Source organism: Bubalus kerabau, chromosome 11 (assembly GCF_029407905.1).
Source record: "Bubalus kerabau isolate K-KA32 ecotype Philippines breed swamp buffalo chromosome 11, PCC_UOA_SB_1v2, whole genome shotgun sequence".
Lineage (NCBI taxonomy): Eukaryota > Metazoa > Chordata > Mammalia > Artiodactyla > Bovidae > Bubalus > Bubalus kerabau.
This window is the reverse complement of record NC_073634.1, coordinates 19,143,766-19,164,604: the sequence shown is the minus strand read 5'-3', so window position 1 is coordinate 19,164,604 and position 20,839 is coordinate 19,143,766. Positions and strand designations below refer to the sequence as shown.

At 41.8% G+C, this 20,839-nt stretch overlaps 1 protein-coding gene across 8 annotated transcripts in view; it reads right to left on the bottom strand.

The window, feature by feature from the left end:
• Positions 1 to 8,273: 8,273 nt before the first annotated feature.
• RASGRP3 (RAS guanyl releasing protein 3) overlaps positions 8,274 to 20,839 on the bottom strand; it is a 118,672-nt gene continuing 106,106 nt past the window's right edge. For 6 of the 8 annotated variants that reach the window (XM_055539782.1, XM_055539788.1, XM_055539785.1 and 3 more), the window contains 4 exons: positions 19,798 to 19,945; positions 14,469 to 14,505; positions 12,157 to 12,282; positions 11,059 to 11,821 (listed from right to left, as the gene is read on the bottom strand). In XM_055539782.1, the coding sequence (XP_055395757.1) occupies positions 11,340 to 11,821; positions 12,157 to 12,282; positions 14,469 to 14,505; positions 19,798 to 19,945 (793 nt within the window). In that variant the 3' untranslated portion in view covers positions 11,059 to 11,339. Of the gene's footprint in view, positions 9,929 to 11,058; positions 11,929 to 12,156; positions 12,283 to 14,468; positions 14,506 to 19,797; positions 19,946 to 20,839 lie in introns of those variants that run through there. The other 2 variants (XM_055539789.1, XM_055539790.1) reach the window with 2 other exon arrangements.

Sequence of the window (20,839 nt, the reverse complement as noted above, 5' to 3'; positions counted from 1 at the left end):
TTAACAAGCCTGCTTAAGGGTTAGCTGACTTCCTAGAGCAGCAATTCTCAAGTGCAGTACTCAACTAACAGCATCAGCACCAGCATCACCAGGGAACTCAGAAATACAAGTTCTCAGTTTCCACCCTCAGTTCAGTTCAGTCACTCAGTCGTGTCCGACTCTTTGCGACCCCATGAATCGCAGCACGCCAGGCCTCCCTGTCCATCACCAACTCCTGGAGTTCACTCAGACTCACGTCCATCGAGTCAGTGATGCCATCCAGCCATCTCATCCTCTGTCGTCCCCTTCTCCTCCTGCCCCCAATCCCTCCCAGCATCACAGTCTTTTCTAATGAGTCAACTCTTCGCATAAGGTGGCCAAAGTACTGGAGTTTCAGCTTTAGCATCATTCCTTCCAAAGAAATCCCAGGGCTGATCTACTTCAGAATGGACTGGTTGCATCTCCTTGCAGTCCAAGGGACTCTCAAGAGTCTTCTCCAACACCACAGTTCAAAAGCATCAATTCTTCGGTGCTCAGCTTTCTTCACAGTCCAATCCTCACATCCATACATGACCACAGGAAAAACCATAGCCTTGACTAGATGGACCTTTGATGGCAAAGTAATGTCTCTGCTTTTCAATATGCTATCTAGGTTGGTCGTAACTTTTCTTCCAGGGAGTAAGTGTTTTTAATTTCATGGCTGCAGTCACCATCTGCAGTGATTTTGGAACCCAAAAAAATAAAGTCTGACACTGTTTCCACTGTTTCCCCATCTATTTCCCATGAAGTGATGGGACCAGATGCTATGATCTTCGTTTTCTGAATGTTGAGCTTTAAGCCAACTTTTTCACTCTCCTCTTTCACTTTCATCAAGAGGCTTTTGAGTTCCTCTTCACTTTCTGCCATAAGGGTGCTGTCATCTGCATATCTGAGGTTATTGATATTTCTCCCAACAAAGTAATTAGCCTCCAATTAAAAAAAAATGAAACTCTGTGGATGGAGTCTGTTAATCTGTGCTTGAGCAAGACCTCCATATGAGTCTGATGCCTGTGCAGTGGTTCTCAGACAAGAGCAGTTTTGTCCCAAAGAAGACATTTGGAACTGTCTGGAGGCATTTTTTGGTTGTCACAAGTGGGGAAGACAGAGTGCTACAAGCATCTCGTGACATATACTACAATGCACAGGACAGCCTCCACCCCATCCCAACAAAATATTAGCTGGGCCCAAGCTTCCACAGCACAGAGGTTGAGAAACTCTTCGAAGAGAATATAACTTTGTTTGATAATACTATTTATTATGGATTAGGGCCCAGGTGTTAACTTGGAGAAGAAAATCATTTGCATCTTATTATCTGATAGAAGTACAAATTCTGAACAGTAAAGAAAATAACCCCAAGTTATGGTGTAATCACCAAGTAGAATACTTTGTGTAACAAAACACCATAAAACTTAGTTGCTTAAAACAATAAGCTTTTATTATTATCATGGTTTCTGGGATCAGGAATTCATTAAGTGGCTTTAGTTCTTAGCTTTTAACAGTGTTGTTTGTTTGTTTTTGTAGTGAGAGGTCTCACATTTAACTATCCCTTTTTTCCCCTCTAGTAAGCCCTGAGTTTTTGTTTTGTCTCAACTGTTTTTAATTGTGGGTGTGTAATCCAAAATTTTAGGAAGTTCCCTTTGGGATGAAGCCAGGACAATATCCAGGTCAGGTGAAATGTCTTATCATCCTAGGTTTTGCATGTAACTTCATTTAGCAAAGGTTAATTGGCAGGGAATGTCAATTGTATTTTCTTTTTTTCCATGACAAAGTTCACTATCTTAGAATTCAGTTCAGTTCAGTTGCTCAGTTGTGTCGGACTCTTGTGACCCCATGGACTATACAGTCCCTGGAATTTTAATTTGTATATTATATAATTACATATAACATTTTTATATTTTATATAATTTATAATATTTATTTATAGTATATATGTTATAAATAATATTATATAATATATAATATAAATATATATATATAGTCTCTTTATATAATAGACAGGTCATGTCTTACAAATGTTTCATCTGTGTGCTCATTCTCTACTGCTTCTCAAAACCAGACCAGATCCAGGAAGCTCCTGCTGGTATCGTTGCTTCTGTTTTAAAAGGAATCTGCCCCTACATGCTGAGAGGGATATTTGTTCCTGCCTGCTAGTTGTTCCTTTGTCTATATTTTAGCTGCTGAATCCCTCTCTACTACTGCAGCTTCTCTTCATGTTCTCCTACAAGCCTCTCTCATCAACCTCTGATGCTTTTGGTTATCTTTCCTCTATTGGGCCTAAGATTTCAGATCTCTTCTAGTTTCTCTGCAAATGGAGCTTGCTTTTTTTTTATTCTAACTGTTGCTTTTCTAATGAATTCTGGTAAGAAAAGTAGTAAGGATTTCTTTGTTTCACAACTTTTAAAATTACAAATCTTCAAAAAAAGCTTTAAAAATAATACAGTGACTGTATCTGTTTATCATATCAGCATTTACTGATTGATAAACTTATGCTTTGGTCTTCCTCTCCTAAGAAGCAAAGGTAGGTAAACTTAGACCTGCCCAGCAATTAATGTTCCACTATTTTATCCTATTTGAAATGACTCAGATAGTCAATGAATTCTCTTCATTTAATTTAGTTTAAAGTTACAAAAATCTGGAGAGACTATTTTAGTTAGACATTCCCAAAACATAATATTCCTAAAGATTACGGAAAACTCTTACCTCATTTACCTCTATTTACTTAAAAGCTTTGTCATATCGTTTATTTTTCTTGCTGACAAATTTTGTAACAGGAATAATAAGGTCTTATTTGATTTCTAGTAAACATATGTACAATAAAAGTATTATACCTAAATTCATAACTGTAAAACCATGTCTGTATTAATCAAACCAGAAAGCTTAAGGTAACTTTAATGATTGCATATGTGCTCAATCGACTCTTTGCAACCCCATGGACTGTAGCCCTCCAGGCTTCTCTGCCTTTGGGATTTTCCAGGCAAGAATATTGGAATGGGTTGCCATTTCATCCTTCAGGGGATCTTCCCAACCCAGGGATCAAATCCATGTCTTCTGAATTGGCAAGCAGATTCTTTACCACTGAGCCACCTGGGAAGCCCAAGATAACTTTAACATCAGATATACCAGATATTCGGAGAAGGCAATGGCACCCCACTCCAGTACTCTTGCCTGGCAAATCCCATGGACGGAGGAGCCTTGTAGGCTGCAGTCCATGGGGTTGCTAGGAGTCAGACGCGACTGAGCGACTTCACTTTCACTTTTCACTTTTATGCAATGGAGAAGGAAATGGCAACCCACTCCAGTGTTCTTGCCTGGAGAATCCCAGGGACAGAAGAGCCTGGTGGGCTGCCATCTATGGGGTCGCACAGAGTCGGACACGACTGAAGCAACTTAGCGTATACCAGATATTAATTCAATACTGAGTATTTATGAACCTAAAATGTATTCTGGCCAATGTCTTATATGTTTGAGTATTTATGTAAGTGCTTAATTTCCTTTAAACTAATTAAATAGAGCTCTTTTACAGATTAATTTTGGCAGTGCCACACATCTATTATACACATACAAACACACAAACACAGGGACCTTAAAGCTCCCATTCCAAATATTCAGTCATGAATCAGGTACAGCAATATAAAGCCCATCAGTTACAAAAGAGATTGTATTCAAATTGGGTTTCTGGCAGATGTGAGAAATCAAGCTAACCTTTCTAGATGGCAATACCCTTTTATAATAATATTTATGGAAAAGACACTTCTATTCATAGATTTTGGTGATTTTAGGAGCCAACTGGAACCTTTCTCTTCTTCTTGGGGATGTCCCACTCTTGGACAAGAACAGACAGGTTTTTTTCCTTTTTTTTTTTTTTCCTGATCCTTTCTTCCATTTGACATGAGTAAAAGTCTTAAATATCACAAAATTTCTTTGGCTGTAAATGGAGAACAATACCAAACAAAATGAAAAACCCAAAGAACACACACAAAATCCTAAATAAACCCTCAAGTTTGGTCTTGGGGTTTTACAAATACCAACAACACAGTAGACCATAAATGACATAATTAATACAAGAAAGGTTACAGTATTTGGGGCACAGGGCCCCAAGATAACCCTGCCTAAACCCCTTGTGAAGATCCCAACAGGTACTATGGCCACACATTGTTACAATAAAATATTATCATCCTCCCACCCATGCATTTGTCTTATTCAAAATAAGCCTCAGAAGACTTGCTTTAGGGATAGTTGAAATTAGTTGATCATTTAAAATTCTCCATTTTTAAAGACAGGAAGTTCATGACAAGCAAAATACATAATATACACAAATGCATCCAAAGATACAAATGAACCAGTTCATAAACCAGGTAAAAGTCCAACCACTTTTGCCTCTCTCCAAAAGGGTACCATGGAGAAGGCGATGGCACCCCACTCCAGTACTCTTGCCTGGAAAATCCCATGGACAGAGGAGCCTGGTAGGCTGCAGTCCATGGGATCGCGAAGAGTCAGACACGACTGAGCGACTTCACTTTCACTTTTCACTTTCACGCATTGGAGAAGGAAATGGCAACCCACTCCAGTGTTCTTGCCTGGAGAATCCCAGGGACGGGGGAGCCTGGTGGGCTGCCGTCTATGGGGTCACACCGAGTCGGACACGACTGGAGTGACTTAGCAGCAGCAGCAAAAGGGTACCCTATTCAAATACAAAATAAATTGACTCTTCCAGAGAAAAAGCCCTAGAGAGGAAATAAAGGCCCAACTGTTTACACCAGGATGACTTACCATACTGTATGTATCCCATTGGCTCCCAAATGTTGATTCCTTGCTCTGACTGCCAAACACTGTGGCAGCCGGTGCTGCCTCAGGGAAATTCAAAGGCAAGATCCTCAGGACGAGGGACCCCAGCACCTGCTAAGGCCTTACCTGAAAATTCCCCAACCAGGGCTGGCTAGCCATGAGCAACAAGGATTTTGACTGACTACAACAAAATTTGTAGTAACTTGTATCAAGTCCAAGTTTGTACTGCCTGCTGCATGACAGGCCAATAAATCAAAAGATAAGTTTTTGGAGCAAGGAGTGGCGGCTTTATTCAGAAAGCCAGCAGTCTGAGAAAATGGTGGACTCATGTCCCAAAGAACCATCTTGCCTGAGTTAGAATTCAGGCTTCTTTTGAACTAAAAGGAGGACAAGTAAGGTCAAACATTTCCTGGTTCCTGTCAGCCTCCTAAAGGGATGTTAATTTCTTCCTGCCTGTAGTCATTCACAGGCAGGCCTGGTCAGGTTGTTTCCTGTGAGCTAAACAAAGGTATTTTAGCTTAATGCTCATTACCTGGGAGGCAAGTTTCCCAGAGATGCACCATTATATATAATTTAAGCTTATAGGCAACATCCCTTTAGTGATTAGCTTCTAATAGAATACAAAGGTTCTTCCCTATTACATAACGCTCTACCTAATATAACAATTGCTAACATCCTGCCACATTTGCTTTATCACTCTACAGAAAATGCTTTCCTTTTTACTGAACCATTTCAAAGTAGATTGCAGATATTGATACTTCATCCCTAACTACTTCAGTAGGTATCTCCTAAAAATAGGCATTCTCCTGCTGCTGCTGCTAAGTTGCTTCAGTAGTGTCTGACTCTGTGCAACCCCATAGACAGCAGCCCACCAGGCTCTCCCGTCCCTGGGATTCTCCAGGCAAGAACACTGGAGTGGGTTGCCATTTCCTTCTCCAATGCATGTAAGTGAAATGTGAAAGTGAAGTCACTCAGTCGTGTCCAACTCCTAGCAACCCCAAGGACTGCAGCCTACCAGGCTACTCCATCCATGGGATTTTCCAGGCAAGAGGACTGGAGTGGGTTGCCATTTCCTTCTCTGAGACATTCTCCTACATAACCACAAAATCTCAGACTGGAGTGAATTAATAACATTCATTCCATATGTCATTTAATTGCCCAAATTTAAATATTTAAATATTTAATTGCCCTCCCCAAAATGTCTGCTTTATTTATTTTTTGGTCCAGAATCCAATCAATGTTTACAACACCTCAATTTGTTTTTGGGTTTTGGTTGAGCCATAACTGCTCCATCCCTCTTTCTACTTTTTTTTTAAAGCCATTTTATTTTTGAAGCATTAGGGTCCACTGCTTTATAGAATGCCCCATGTGATGCTTTCCTTATGCTATTTTGTGTAAACTGCAAGTCACTTAGATTCTGAATAGATGTGAATTCCAACGTGGTTGCCATTAACCTCTTAAGAAGAGAATAAATATTTTTGTTTGAGGTCTGAGTACTCTCTAAACTTCAGCAAGCAAGCTTTGGATGAAGCATGGAGGAAGCAGTTTTCTGATGAACCTTAAATTCAAGTAGTTTCCTATCATTACCACCTTCAGTAGTTATGGAATACATTGCAGATGTCAAATAAATGGAATACTTTTTATTTAAAAAGTTGTTTTATTTTCCTTTTGTATCCCTGTAGTAAAATAAATTCTTTCAAAAGGTCAACCTCTTAAGCACCTTTATACTTTGATCTTTTTCTCTAAGCTTATTTACATTTTACCCATTTGGTTTCATAATCTCATCTATCTATTTTCAAACAGAGTGAGAATAACCAATGTTAGAAAACAGAACAGAGCTGACCCTATACACACACAGTGCCAGGAATAAAAAATACAACCCTGTGAATATTTGTTTAATTCTTTGACACAAAATTTAGTTAAAAGTTGGATTTAGAGCCTCCAAAGAACAGTCATGTAAGTATGTAGTCTGAAGACAAGTTTAGAAAAGAACCCTATTTGACTATAAAATAATATTCTTATAAGGCCTTTACAAAGTACTTTTACATGTATTATTAGACTTGATCTTTAAAACGCTATAAGGTAGAAGGCTTTCCCCATGGCTTAGGGGTAAAGAATCCACCTGCAATGAAGGAAACAAGGGTTTGCTCCCTCGGTCAGGAAGATCCCCTGGAGGAGGAAATGGCAACCCACTCCAGTGTTCTTGCCTGGAAAATCGCATGGACAGAGGAGCCTAGAGGGCTACAGTCCATGGGGTCACAGAGTTGGACATGACTGAGCAACTGAACACACACACACAGGTAGCTGAAGAAGGTAGTGAATTCTCTCCTTTTCAAACGTGAAAACTGAGGCTCAAAGATATGTACATAACTTGCCCAGGATCTCATGACTACAACTGGCAGAGATGGGATTTAAATCTGGCTGTGGATTACATGCCAAAGGTGTGCTGTGGGAATCTCATTTGACTGAATTTACCTCCTCGGTCAAAAACCCAGATATTTATCTTCAGGATGCTTAAGCTTCCTGCCATCAGTAACAGTTTGGCACTTCCTTCTGTAGGTGTCCTGCCTTCATTGTCAAATAACAAACTTGTTTGATTTTTGGAAAGACTCTGTTACCATGGAAATCTGGGGACATTATTACTTCAGGAAATAGTCACTCCACATAAAGTGTTCAAAATATCAATTAGGATCACTCTTGTTTAGACAGATCTGGAAAAGCATCAATCCAGTTTGTACATCTTTCAATGAAGACTCAATTGCCATTTCTAATATTTCCTTTGTGTGTGTTTGCTCAAGTATGTCCCACTCTTTGTGACCCTTTGGACTGTAGCCCTCCAGGCTCCTCTGTCCGTGGGATTTTTCAGCAAGAATACTGGAGTGAGTCGCCATTTCCTCCTTCAGGGAATCTTCCTGACCCAGGGATCAAACCTGTGTCTCCTATGTCTCCTGCATTGCAGGTAGATTCTTTACCTGCTAAGCCATCAGGGAAGCCCGCTGGTATCTAATAATACTCACTGGTTTTGTTTTTGTTTTTGCCGCATGGCTTGAGTGGTCTCAATTCCCAACCAGGGATTAAACCTGGGCCATGGAAGCAGTGAAAGCACTGAATCCTAACCATTAGCCATGTATATATATAAACACACATATACAAAATAATTTATATACATATATACACACAAATATGCTTGTTTTATTATTTTTTTTGGTTTGTTTTTACTCCAGTTTCATTTAGTATCTTTGTCACAGGAAGGCTGATCATATAAAACTTTCCATATATTTGAAATCTCAAAAATAACACAAACTAAATGGCAAGTAAAATAACTGCTTTGAGATGAAAAATAAGTCTTAATATTCCTTAACAAGACATACACACAAGAAAGTTTTCTTGTACTTAAATTGCCATTTTCTGTTATTAATTTTGATAACATGTATTTCATTGCATTTATGAATAGGAATAGAGAGTGCATATACATAGAACCAATGCTGAGAATGGCTGTTTGCTTTCTGAGGTGCTTGCAAATGGTGAGTTCTTATATTTTCTAGCTTAATCATGACCCCTCACCTAATAACTTTAATTTGCATTATTTTTGCAAACTGATCTCTGGATCTGTTTGACCTGGTTAAGTCAGTTCTAGCAAATTTGAAACAGTATTTTTGAGAGCCACCTTGCCTTAACACGCACAGACTCTCATCTCCAAGGGGAGAGATGAAGGGTTGCTCCTCTTTGTGCATCTAACACAGGACCTGCCCAGAGCAGGTACTCAACAAGTGCTTCCTGAACAGAACTGTCCTCATTTACCTAATGGAAAGTGAGAAGAAAGGCATTTCTTTATTGAAGCGACTGCCCCCCAGAGAAACTCAGTCTTACATGGCTTGCTTCCAGATGCAGACCAGTGCGCCTCTGTGGATCCAGTTTCTGACTGGTCACTTGGTAGCAGGTCATTCTCCTCACCCCTAGGCTCAAACCCACCTCTATTTTTCAATATCTTGAACCAAGTGCTTTCTCCTAATTCATCATGTAAGAAGCAGACCCATGTCTAGTAATGCTGAGTCAAAGGAAGATATTCAAAATTCTGATACTTTAAAAGTTTAAATGAAATGTTAATCAGAGGCAGTTTGTGGTGATTTGCTTTCTATGTCTCTCTCTCTTTCTTTTTTTTAACCATGGATGGCAATTTCTTAGGAAGAACATGCCAGCTCTCTTTCACAACCAAATTTTTTTTTCTTTTTCAACAAACAAAAGTCTTAAAACTATTTTGAGGTTTTAAAAATTGCTGGTTGAGTTTTTAAAATATTTCAGTATGTGGTTGGAGGGATGGTTTGTTTTTCTCCTTAAGTTTATTCCCTAAAACTTGAATTTATTTTTTAAATTGCTATTGATACTTATTAATAGCAGTCTTAGGAAAGATGGCTAAACCTAGTCAGATGGGACAAGCATTTAGTGAATTTTTCCCCATGGCAATTATAAATATTAGGAGAGTTTTCATGGATGTATCTATCATGGCTACCTAGTGATGCAGAATTGGTAAGACATATGATTATAAAAGTGTGGTTTGTTGCACTTTGTATGGTAAGAACAATGTAAACAGCTTCTCCTTGCAACAGATCATTATTAGAAGAACCACTGCATTCCAAGCCTAGAAGAGCTTCCTTGTCTCTCAAGAAAATGTTAAGTCCTGGTCCCATCCAAAAAGCACCCAAAAAGACCATTAAATTGACTCCTCGTTAAACACCCCCCTCAGAAGTTTATAAAAACACTGAAGGAACATTCTCACAGAAGAGTAGTCTGAGTTTAGAGAATGAATATCAAGTACATGCCCAAAAGCTTCCATTTCACCCGTATATAAATGGCTCTAGAGAAAGGAGAGGAAATCACCAACGACATAACACATCTCTCTGTGGCACCTCACTAGGAGCAGGGGAGGAGGAAATAAATAGTTCATAGGGTAAATCCTCTGGCCTGTAGTTCCGTCATAGATCCCACAGCATCACAAGCCAGTGAATGTCCAGGGATCTTTTCAGATAACTTCCTGAGCGTTGGAGTGTTCTTCAGAGTTTCTTATCTTGCTCCTTCCAAATGCCAACACAATTGCCTTCAGTGTCCTCAGCTGAAGTCAGCCATCCTGCAACATGAATCAGAGCCTGCTGTACCAAGGGATCTCTCTTGGTAAAATAAAACTATCCCCAGAAAGCAATTTATCAGATAATTTTGAGGGAACATCACAAATGACCAGTATTTTCTGCTCTCAAGATTTAGAGAGAATTAAAAGACCATGTAGTCCACCCAGCACATGGTGTAAATGTTCTTAAATTAGATTGTGGTGATGGTTGCAACTCTGTGAATAGACGAAAACCCACTGGATTACATACTTTAGATGGGGAAATGTTATAATATCTCAATAAAGCTGTTTTAGAAGTTATTGTTATAAGAGGGAAACAATGGCTCAGCAGGAACTTACAGTAAACTTCGTATGACTGACTACCATGTGTGGTATCCTTACTGTCTTCAATGAGGAAGGAATTTTGGTTAAAGGTCATTGACATTTTTCTCATCATAGATAACTATGGAGACTGTGCTGAGATCTGATGACAAGTGGAATGTGGAGGTCCAATCATAAGAATAAAGAGCATCGGCTTGATCCAGTAGGATCTCTGCCTAACCTAATATTCTGTTTGTGATTCAGTAGGGAGGCAATGGCTGCCTTCCATGACATTGCTTTAAAGGTTAGGAATATGACACCAATTTCCTCAAATCTTTTTCTTAATACACTATAGACTGTTGACTAATAAATTTATCTAAGTCCATCTTGAAACAATTTATATTTTCAGCTTATTGTAACATATTCCATATGCGTCCCAATTTGCTTTGGATGATTTGAGCATCATTTTTGTGTGGAGGCAAAGACTCTTATAGAATCCTGAAGCCCCCACAACCTCTGATATTCACCACCCTCTCCCCCATGATGCTGTCAAAAGCCTTTTTTTTTTTTTAAGTAAGGGCAAGAGTTTCCAATTCTCCGTCTGCAAACTTTTTTGCTTCCACTGCCTTCTCTGAGTGTGCGCCCTGATTCTAGTTGGAAAACTAAGCTGGTGGGTATAGTGAACTGATATATTGGATACACACAAGGGTCCCTGGACATCACATCAGTACACAGACAGGAAAGTCTTCACTGAGTTTTAGAACCCATTCAGTTCAGATGTGTGTGGTTTTTTTTTTTAAGATTTGTTTTTTTTGATGCAGACCATTTTCAAAGCCTATGTTGAATTTGTTATAATATTGTTTCCATTATGTTTGTTTTTTTGGCCAAGAGGCATGTGGGATCTTACCTCCCTGCCCAGGGATCAAACCCACATTCCCTGCATTGGAAGGTGAAATTCTAACCACTGGACCACCAGAAGTCCCTTGGTTCAGTTTTATACATGATGAAACTGAGGTCCAAGGAGAAGAGACCATTTGTCCAGAGTCACATAATTAGCCAACAGCAAGACTAAAAGTGGTATGTCTTTAAAAAAACAAAAGTGATATATCTTAATTCACAACCACTCTGCTTTCAAAACTACCAGGGTGCCTTGTGGATTCGCTATAACGCTCATCTCAGTCCCGTTCTGCTTCCCTCTTCTGATTTTATTTGTGGTTTGACCAGCACTGACCTCACCATCCTGTTTGGTCTCATCCATGTCTGCTTCATCCTGGTCAGGTTCGAACGTGGTGCCTCGGTCAACAACATCCACACCAGCCTGCACCCTGGGCTTTTCATTTTCCCACTTGGCAAAGCCTTTGTCTTTTGCTGCTTTGTCGTGGAACTTGGACTTCATTTTCGGGAAGGTGTGGGACCCTGCGTCCCCCCAGCCAGCCTCTGACCACACAGGCTCGGTCTGGGTGGCCTGGCTGGTGGTGGCCCGCTGCAGCCGCACAGAGATCTTGCCAGAGGAGCCTGTGACCAGTGTGATGGCTCTTCTGTCCAGGTCTCGGTGTCCAGCAGTGACACCAGGGAACTCAAACACCTCATCCTGCACTGGAAGGGGAAAGCTTACTGTGATTGTTGTGATTATTTGACCTCTGACTGCTTCATAGCAAACGCTCAAAGTGTTTGCAGACAACAGGAGTCCGAAGGGCAAGGTCCTAGAGGAACAGATCAGAAGCGGAGTGAAACTGGCCTCAGTTATTGAGACCTGAAAGCAGAGAGAGCATGCAGGGTTCAAGGGTTTTTAGCCACTGCTGCTCATCCTGAAGACCTTTGTGTTTATAATAATGGCTCTGACCAGTTTTAGATCTAAAACCCACCCAAGGTGCAGGATTGGAAGGTGAACAGAGAGAAATCACAGTAGGAAAAAAAGTAGAGGACATTACCTGGGGGCAACGAGGGACTTCCAGGCAGTGACCCATGACTGCTGCCCAAGGAGGGTGCCCGGGCAAACCTCCTGCAGGCCAGAACCAGGAGGTCTTTGCACTGTTTATGACAGTTGGCTCCACAATCTGAAACAACCCAAAGCATCACAGGTGATTAGTGTGAACCTCGTGTGTTGGGTGCAGACCAGGTTTCCACGGTGGTCTTTGGGCTGTCAGGACTCCCCTCCCCCACCCTTGTTTCTGTGTTTAATCTCAGATCCACAGGGTGTGTCTAGGGGCAGTAAAAGGGCCAGCAGGACTCTCTTCCCTTCCTGGGGTTCCTAAAGTTCTCTTTTATTTGTTCTGTTGTTTCTTCTACACAGTTCATTAAAGTGCCAGGGAGCAACAAGCAGGGGCAGCCTGAGGGGAGGAGTTGCCTTTGTCCTCAAAACTAGTTGTAAATTACATGGGACTGGGGCTTTTCTCCAGACCGAGATCTGTCCCCATAAATGCACTCCCTGAGCCAGAATGTGGGTGAGAAGCCTCAGCGTCTACTCTCTCCCAGGACCTGCTGCTGCCTCTCATTATTAATAGCAAGGCATCCCTCCATTCAGGATTTGTCTGCATTTTCTATTCTTCTTCATGTCCCCAAACCTTTTCCAGAGCAAGTGATTTCATCTTTCACTTCCTTTCTTGGCACAGAAACAGAAAACAAGGTGGGCTTACACTCAATAAACATGTTTCACTGGCTGTGGCTTGGAAATGGCATGCAGCAACCCTGTGATCGTCCCATGAGATGCTTTAGTTAAGAAAGTAGATGTTAATTGCTACTTGGGGTAGAAAATTTGGGCCACTTTGGAAGATAACAGCACAATTATTTCCTAGGATGAGAGTTCTACATTCCTCTTAGAATCACTGGACAGATACGATCATTTTAAAGGGTATATTTCTCTCTCGCCACCAAAAAGGAGCTTTCTCATTATTTTCAAATCCGTTTCCCTCTAGATCAGTGGTCCCCAAACTTTTTGGCACCAGGGACCAGTTTCTTCATGGAAGACAATGTTTCCACAGACCAGGGGTAGGAAAGGTGGTTTGAGGATGATTCAAGCACATTACATATACCATACACTTTATTTGTAAGCTAATGCTGCCACTGATCTGACAGCAGGTACTGGTCTGCAGCCTGGGGACTCCAGTCCTAAGTGGTCCAGTTTCAAATGGTTTTGTAATGACATCATGGAAAGATCAAATTGTAATGATGTTTGGTCTGTTTTAATTAGACTTTTCACTCTACGTATCTTTAAGAGAAAATACCATATGAACAGAGATCTTAGGGTTTAATTGGTTTTCATATTCATAAAATTGTATGTGTGTGTGTGTGTGTGTGTCTATCTGTCTGTCTAGGGCATAAGGGGGAGAAACCAGTATCTTTGCTGCTTGAAATCAAGGAACAATTCAAGTTAGACTAAGACAACTGATTCAGAAAACTAAAGGGATTTTTTTTTTCCCCTGAGCACTAAAGGGTGACTCCCATAGAGGTTTAAGGAAGCTCCCTACTCTTTGTAAAATGAAAGCCAAATACTGAAAGACAGAGAAAAAAAGGCATCACAGGGAACATTATTAATCTGAAGGCATTCTGTGATTACAACATTTCCCTCTGTGGTTTTATTATATTTTTCAAGAGCATTATCAGATTCTTAAAAGAACCAGTATGAACAGTCTGCATAATACATATTACATAATATGTAAAATCTTTTATCTACAAGTAGCAACAAAAGTATCTATAATTTGTATTTATTAAATATATATTTATGCAATTGCTATAAATTTCAATTAAATGGGGGGAGTATATGAACAAACTGATTGAAAAGGGCAAAAGTGTCTCCTCTTCTCTCATCGTCATCTGTGATTTAGTAGAGACAGGACTAGCTATGTGAGAGCCGAAAGAGATGTATATGTATTACAGAAATGTGCATGGGTTCTTTTTTTTTCCCTTGAAGGACAAAGTTCTTATATACAGTATTTCCACTGGGCTTGCTCTCCTCAGAATTCCCACCTTGAATGTGTGCTAATGATAAGCAGGACATCTTAGAGATAGGGGTTAGATGTGTGTGGGATGATAAGTGTAGTTTGCTTGGGATAAAATTCCAGCCTGGGCTCTCGGAAATGAACTGTCAGGGAGTCCTTTCCTGGGCACATTAACTCTTCAGTTGCCAGTAGCCCCAAAGCCTCTGGTTCTCCAATGCGGAAAGCTTTAAAGTTTCCATCAGACAATTATGACTTCTGCCCCAAAAGTCACATTTAAAAATTTTAACAAAATAACATTTACGTACCTTTGCATTTGTATCCTTGTTTGATTATGCCCCAGAGCTGTAACAAAAAGACAAAAGAATGTCAGGGAATTTGACAAGGCCACAGAGAAGGAAGTCCTGGGAAGCGTGATGACTGGTGGAGCACAAACAGGATGTAGCTGCTCCTGACACCCTTCCTGTCTGACTGAAGGACCCTCTCCCAGCCCACTCCAGCTGGAGCAATAACAGGAGTTTGGCTTCCGTTTTCTTTCTGGGAGCCAAACGGGAGCTGGGATGGGAAGCTGATACTGGTGAATTTATTGGACTCTGTTGTAATGCGCTCTCAGCAAAATTCACAGAAAGATTTTGTCCCTCTGCCTTTGGAAGCCCTAGATCCCTCTGCTTTTCTTTCCTTTTTTTTTTTTTTTTTTCAATTAGGGTATAGTTAGTTTACAACTCATAGTTATGCTTGTTTCTGCTGTACAGCAAAGTGAATCAGCTATATAATATATATACATATATCCCCTCCCTCTTGAGCCTTCCTCCTCATGCCATCCAACTAGGTCACCACAAAGCACTGAACTGAGGTCCCTGAGCTGTTCAGTAGGTCCCCACTAGCTGTATGTCTCACACATGGCCGTGCACACACATCTATTCCCAACCTTCCAATTCACACTGCTTTGGCGCCCCCTACAGGAAATTAAGGGCTTCCCGGGTAACTCAGCTGGTAAAAAATCCACCTACAATTCGGGAGGCCCCGGTTTGATTCCTGGGTGGGGAAGCTCCCCTGACAAAGGGATAGGCTACCCACTTCAGCATTCTTGGGATTCCCTGGTGGCTCAGGCGGTAAAGAATCCACCTGCAATGGGGAAGCCTGGGTTCTATCCTTGGGATGGGAAGATGCCCCAGGGGAGAGCATGACAGCCCACTCCAGTATTGTTGCCTGGAGAATCCCCATAGACAGAGGAGCCTGGTGGGCTACAGTCCACAGGGTTACAAAGAGTGGGATGCGACTGAACGACTAGGCACAGCAAAGCACACAGCACAGGAAATTAAGCAACCCAAGCAAACCATCCTACTGAAGCATTTGAATTTTGCTTGGTTATTTTCTGAGAAGCATTTCTGCCTTGATGGAACACATAAGAGGAAAAGCTCTTGCATCTGTTCATGTCATTATTCTCTCCATGTGCCCAGTGTTTGGTCTGTGCCAGGGCTGTGCCAACCCAGGTAGAAGTAGGATGTAGGAAGCGACAAGGGAGTGTCTGCCCAGGCAGCTGAGGATTATCATCGTGGTGACAGTGTCCTCACAAGCCTCTGCCTCGCTGAAACCTCCGTGAAGAAGGGCACTTCCCACATTCTTTCTCAGGCCTCCTGCAGCACTTGCATATGGGAACCAGGGACTTCAGGAGCAGGGAACATGGATGAACTAAATGGGCTTAGTCCTAAAGTTGGAGAAACTCCATTCGTAACCTCTTTGTGGTTAGGCTGAGTGACTGATATCTACCTAACAAAATCATTTTGATAGAAACAGAGATGGTAGGGGCTATTGACACTGACGGGGGTGTTGTGCACAATGTGTTATAGGAGAACAATGCCCTGAGTGTGAGCATCATGGTCCTAGGAGAAGAGTAAGTGGCTGCTGATTCAAGGCAGTAGGAAGGTTGCTCCTTAGTCTCTTTCTGACAAGGAAATCCCACCAGTGGAGAGTGATTCCTTTGGGCCTTAAAAGTAATTTGTTCCTTCAGAAAACATTACAAATGTCTCTTGGGACAGGGTAACATTTTGCCCCGGAGACAGGAAGGATTATTAAGACAACTAACTGGAAGCAAGGCCTCAGGTGTCTCGGATGACTGGAAGAGGGATGGGGAGGTGTTACTGCAGAAAAGGAAGTGGGTAGGTAGGCCAATCACATCTGTCAGAGCTGTAAGGATCTTTATGATAATCAAGTTTTCTTCCCTTTTATAAAAGGTGAGTGTCATGATGCAGGAAGTCAAATAATTTGCAAGGTCCCACATCTGGGAAACTTTGTGGGTATGAGAAAATGTTTCCTCACAGAGCCCTTGGTCTTTGTAATAAAAATAACAGTGATAGCATTGAGTGAACTCTTGCTATGTAAAAGGCAGTTTCACAAAGTAACTGAGTAATGAGTAAGCTATGTGTAGCAATTCATTTAATGCTCACAATATCCCTGTGCTTAGTCGCTTGTCATGTCTAACTCTGCGACCCCATGGACTGTAGCCCTCCAGGCTCCTCTGTCCATGGGGATCCGCCAGGCCAGAACACTGGAGTGGATTGCCAAGCCCTCCTCCAGATCCTTATGAGATAGGTAATGATAATTTTCTCATTTTTATAGACGAGGAGACTGAGCTACAGAGAGGTGAAGTCACTTGACAAGATCTCATAGCTAATCAGTAGGGAAAGAAGAAGGTGAAGAATGTGTCACTTGAGGAAAGACAGGATGCCATGGATCCTGGGTGTTTTGCACTGATCTAGGACAAGAGAGGATAAGGTTTAAGAAGCATTTGATTATCTGGCTATAATCAAATAGCCAGCTATGTTATTAGCACAGCTGCAGAAACTGCCGAACTGCTGAAAAAGATAAAGTCAAGCATGAGACCCATGAGGAGGGTACGTCAGAGCATTGCTTTCTAATGCTTACTTAAGAACCAGGAGGCAGAAAGAGGCTCTGGGTCAGCATACAAGCCAAGGACAGGAGAGGATACTTCCCATAGCCCTTTGACTGTGAGATCGCAGGCTCTTGCAGGAGTGATTGTTTGTGGTGGAAGGAGCACTGGACTGAGCATCAGGAGACCTGAATGTGAGTCATGATTCTGCTGCTCATGATCCATGTGACTTTAGGGAAGTCACTTAACTTCTCCAGAGTTCAAAGTAAGGGAATTAGCAAAACTCTTTCAGCTTTGGGATTCTAATTCTAAAATCAGTGTATTTCAAGCAGTATCTGTTTGCCTTCCTTACCCTCAAAATGGAATTTATTTTAAAAGTATGTGGTACAGGCACTAAAAAATATTTCCTTCTATTTCCCCATAATTCCCTTCAATGCCCATCTAGAACATGATATTTTATAAATCCCTTTGAAAACCAATGAGGTTTTTTGTTGTTGTTGCTTCATATGCCTGTGTAAAGATCAACTCATATTGTAGCAATGAAATTCAGTGTATTTTGGAAAGTAAAAATGGCTATTAAAACTGTAAATGAGTTCATTTCAATTAAACTCCAAAAGTATCAAGGCACACTAAAAAACGAAGAGAAGGATTTACTTTGAGCTCTGTGGCATGCAACGTCTGATATTTAATCATCACAACACGACAGGTAAGTCTTAACCCTATCTTACAAAGAGGAAAGTAGAGACTCCTAGATGATCAATAACTTGGTCAGGACATAGAGTTAAGGGCGGAATTGAGATTCAGGGTTCTGGACTCCAAGTCCAGAGCATTCTACCTGATCACAGCTGCTTCTAAAAACGAGTGCAGCAAATGCACTGTGATGAGTTGAGGAGGGGAGTGTGGAAGCTCCGAGAATCCTACCTTGTTGCTTCTACAGAACCTGTGCCTCCATGGAAGGGAGAGACACCCAGAAGCACTGGGGAGCAGAGATACGACCTTGAGATTTGATAAGCACCTACCAACTCTCACAGCATGCCAGGGTCAGAAGCCTCAACTTGACTTTTGGCTGAGCTAGGCCCTGGCCAAAGAAATTCCCTGGGCCTCCCTCTGCAGTAGAGAGTTGCACACAGTTCCATCCCACTCGAGCATTTTTCAGGTCTAGACACAGGCAAAAGTTCCTCTCAGAAGAGAGAAACATGAAAAAGGAGATGTATTTGTTTGATGAGCAAGTGGTCAGGTGACACAATCCCAGTGCCGTAGCCGGTAGGAGAACCTCTCTTTCCCTGGGGTGGGCGGAGAGAGCTGTCAGGCTGGCCTTGCCCCTTGACCATAGCAGCTGCTATGATCACATGGGGCCATCTTTGACGTAACCACTGCCTCTAATTTATCCATTCTCAGAGGGATGCTTGAATAGAAACTCCTGCCCTCGGCTCCTCAAAGCCAGTTATTCAAGAATGAAAGGGAGGGACTCCCCTGGTGGTCCAGTGGTAAAGACTCCCCTGGTGGTCCAGGGGATGAGGTTTCAATCCCTGATCAAGGAGCTAAGATCCCACATGACTCAGGGCAACTAAGCCTGCTCACTGCAACCACTGAGCCCATGCGGTACAACTAGAGAGAAGCCCACGTGTGGCGTGAAGTACTTGCCTGCTTCAGCTAAGATCTGACACAGACAAAAAGCAAATAAATATTCAACTATTTTTTAAAAAGAATGAAAGGGAAAAATATAATTTAGTGGGAGCTTATATGATATCAGCTATGAATTTCATATGGGTCCACAGCGGGACATGAAGCTAACAAAACTGAGTTGGCACCTGAACAAATGCCACTCACCTGGCTGCTGGGCTACCCTTGTGTAGGTACCACATTTTCTATCTTTTATTACTAGGATATCAACTAGAAGATGTTCAGAGCTCAAGAGTCTTTGATGAATACCAAGGCCAAACCTGATCTTAATTGCCAAAGAATCATCAAATGTGGGAAATGATGTATATAACCTTCCTTTATTGCAGTGGTGGAGGTAAACCAGAATACCTGCATTTGAGTCCCAGATCTAGTCATTATTGGCTGTGAAATCTGGGGAGAATTGGGCTATCCACCCTGGACCTCCCTCCCTTCACACACAAGTGGGGAGAGTGAAATGCCCACCTCGTGGGCTAGTTATGAGGATCAATTACACTAATGTCTCTAAATAGTTTATTCCTGTCAAATGCCAAGTAAATATTATTTATTATTATAACCACCTTATCTTTGAAAAGATTTCTTTCCTTTCTGAGCTATGAATTATTGAGCCATGTCATGATAGACTTCTAGTGATTGACACCATATAAAACAAGAACTGGGAGGAGCTGGCTATGAGAAATACCCCCACTTAGTTGTACCCACTTAGTGATGAATGCCAGGACTCACTGGGCAGAACCTTTCTCTGGCAGGTATGAACAGTCAAACTGCTCTCTCAAGTTAATAGGCCTCACCAACCTTCCCTGTCTTTGCCAGCCCTGAATTCCTAGAAAGAGTGTAGCTAAACCTGCTGCTGCTGCTGCTAAGTCACGTCAGTCATGACCGACTCTGTGTGACCCCATAGACGGCTGCAGATCTTGCTTTTAATCGAATGTTTCATTTCAGGGAGCCATCGTGGTGTACATGATCTAAGACAGACCATGGACTCTGATAGTGGACCATTTTCCCACATTCTCAGAATACTGCACAAATCACTACATACAAGTGAAAACACTGAAAAACAGACTTACAAATCCTGCACAGTGTTCACAGAAGGTTGGCTTGAGATAGGTCATCTCCTGAAAATTATGGACAAATCCTGGTCCCATTTTACAGTGTAGCTGGGACTTAGCTCTCAGGAAGTAAGCCATCATCTCATCCTTACTGATTAGGCCATCCCTGCGAAGAGAACCAAGAACAGAGGGCTCTTTAAACACACGCCACTCAGCAGTTCCCACACTTAAATCACTCGCCTCCCAAACCTTTGTACCAAAGCAGGTGGGAATATTCACTATCCTGTTCACATGTTCACATCCAAAAGGAGAGGACCTCAAAGGACAGCTTTCAGTCCCAAAGGCTTTCTTAGTAAGCAGAGCATGTGTGTGTGTGTGTGTGTGTATGGTGGGGGGGAGGGTGACTTGTGCACTGTAGCACAGAAAGTCTTCTTCATTACCAACAAGCTTCCAGAAGGGCATCTCCTTCCTAGCCTTTGCCTCATAAGAGGGTTTGCAAGAATCAAGTTGCTGGAGAAAGGAATAAAACCATGATAACTGGACCCACCATTCTCAAAAATTTTTCCACCTGATGTTGTCCAGATCACTACCATTGGTAACCTTTTCATTCATGTCTTATTGGCACACAGACCATGAGAGTGATTCTCCCAGATCTTCTTCACATAGAACCTCTGGTTCCACCTATCACTGCACACCCTGACTCCTTGTTTACCGGAAGACCCCATCAAATTCATTGACATAGGTGAACTTCATGTTGCCTTTTGGCTACATCAGCATGTGTTGAAGATCACACCCTTCTGTGCTGATTCAGAATTCCTTTATCTCTCATCTGTCCTTTCTTGGGGTCATTTTCCCACCTCCACCTCCCCGCCAACCCCGCCCTCTGACTCTCCAGGACACTACTCCTTCTAAGTTCTGCTCCATCTTGTCAGCCACTCATTCTTCTGTTTACAAATACACTCAGGACGTCTCCTCCTTGAAAAGGTCTTTCCTTACTCCTGCCTCCAGTCCAACACTTGTCTTTTCTCTCTTACTCCTGAAGTTGTCCTCTTACTCCTGA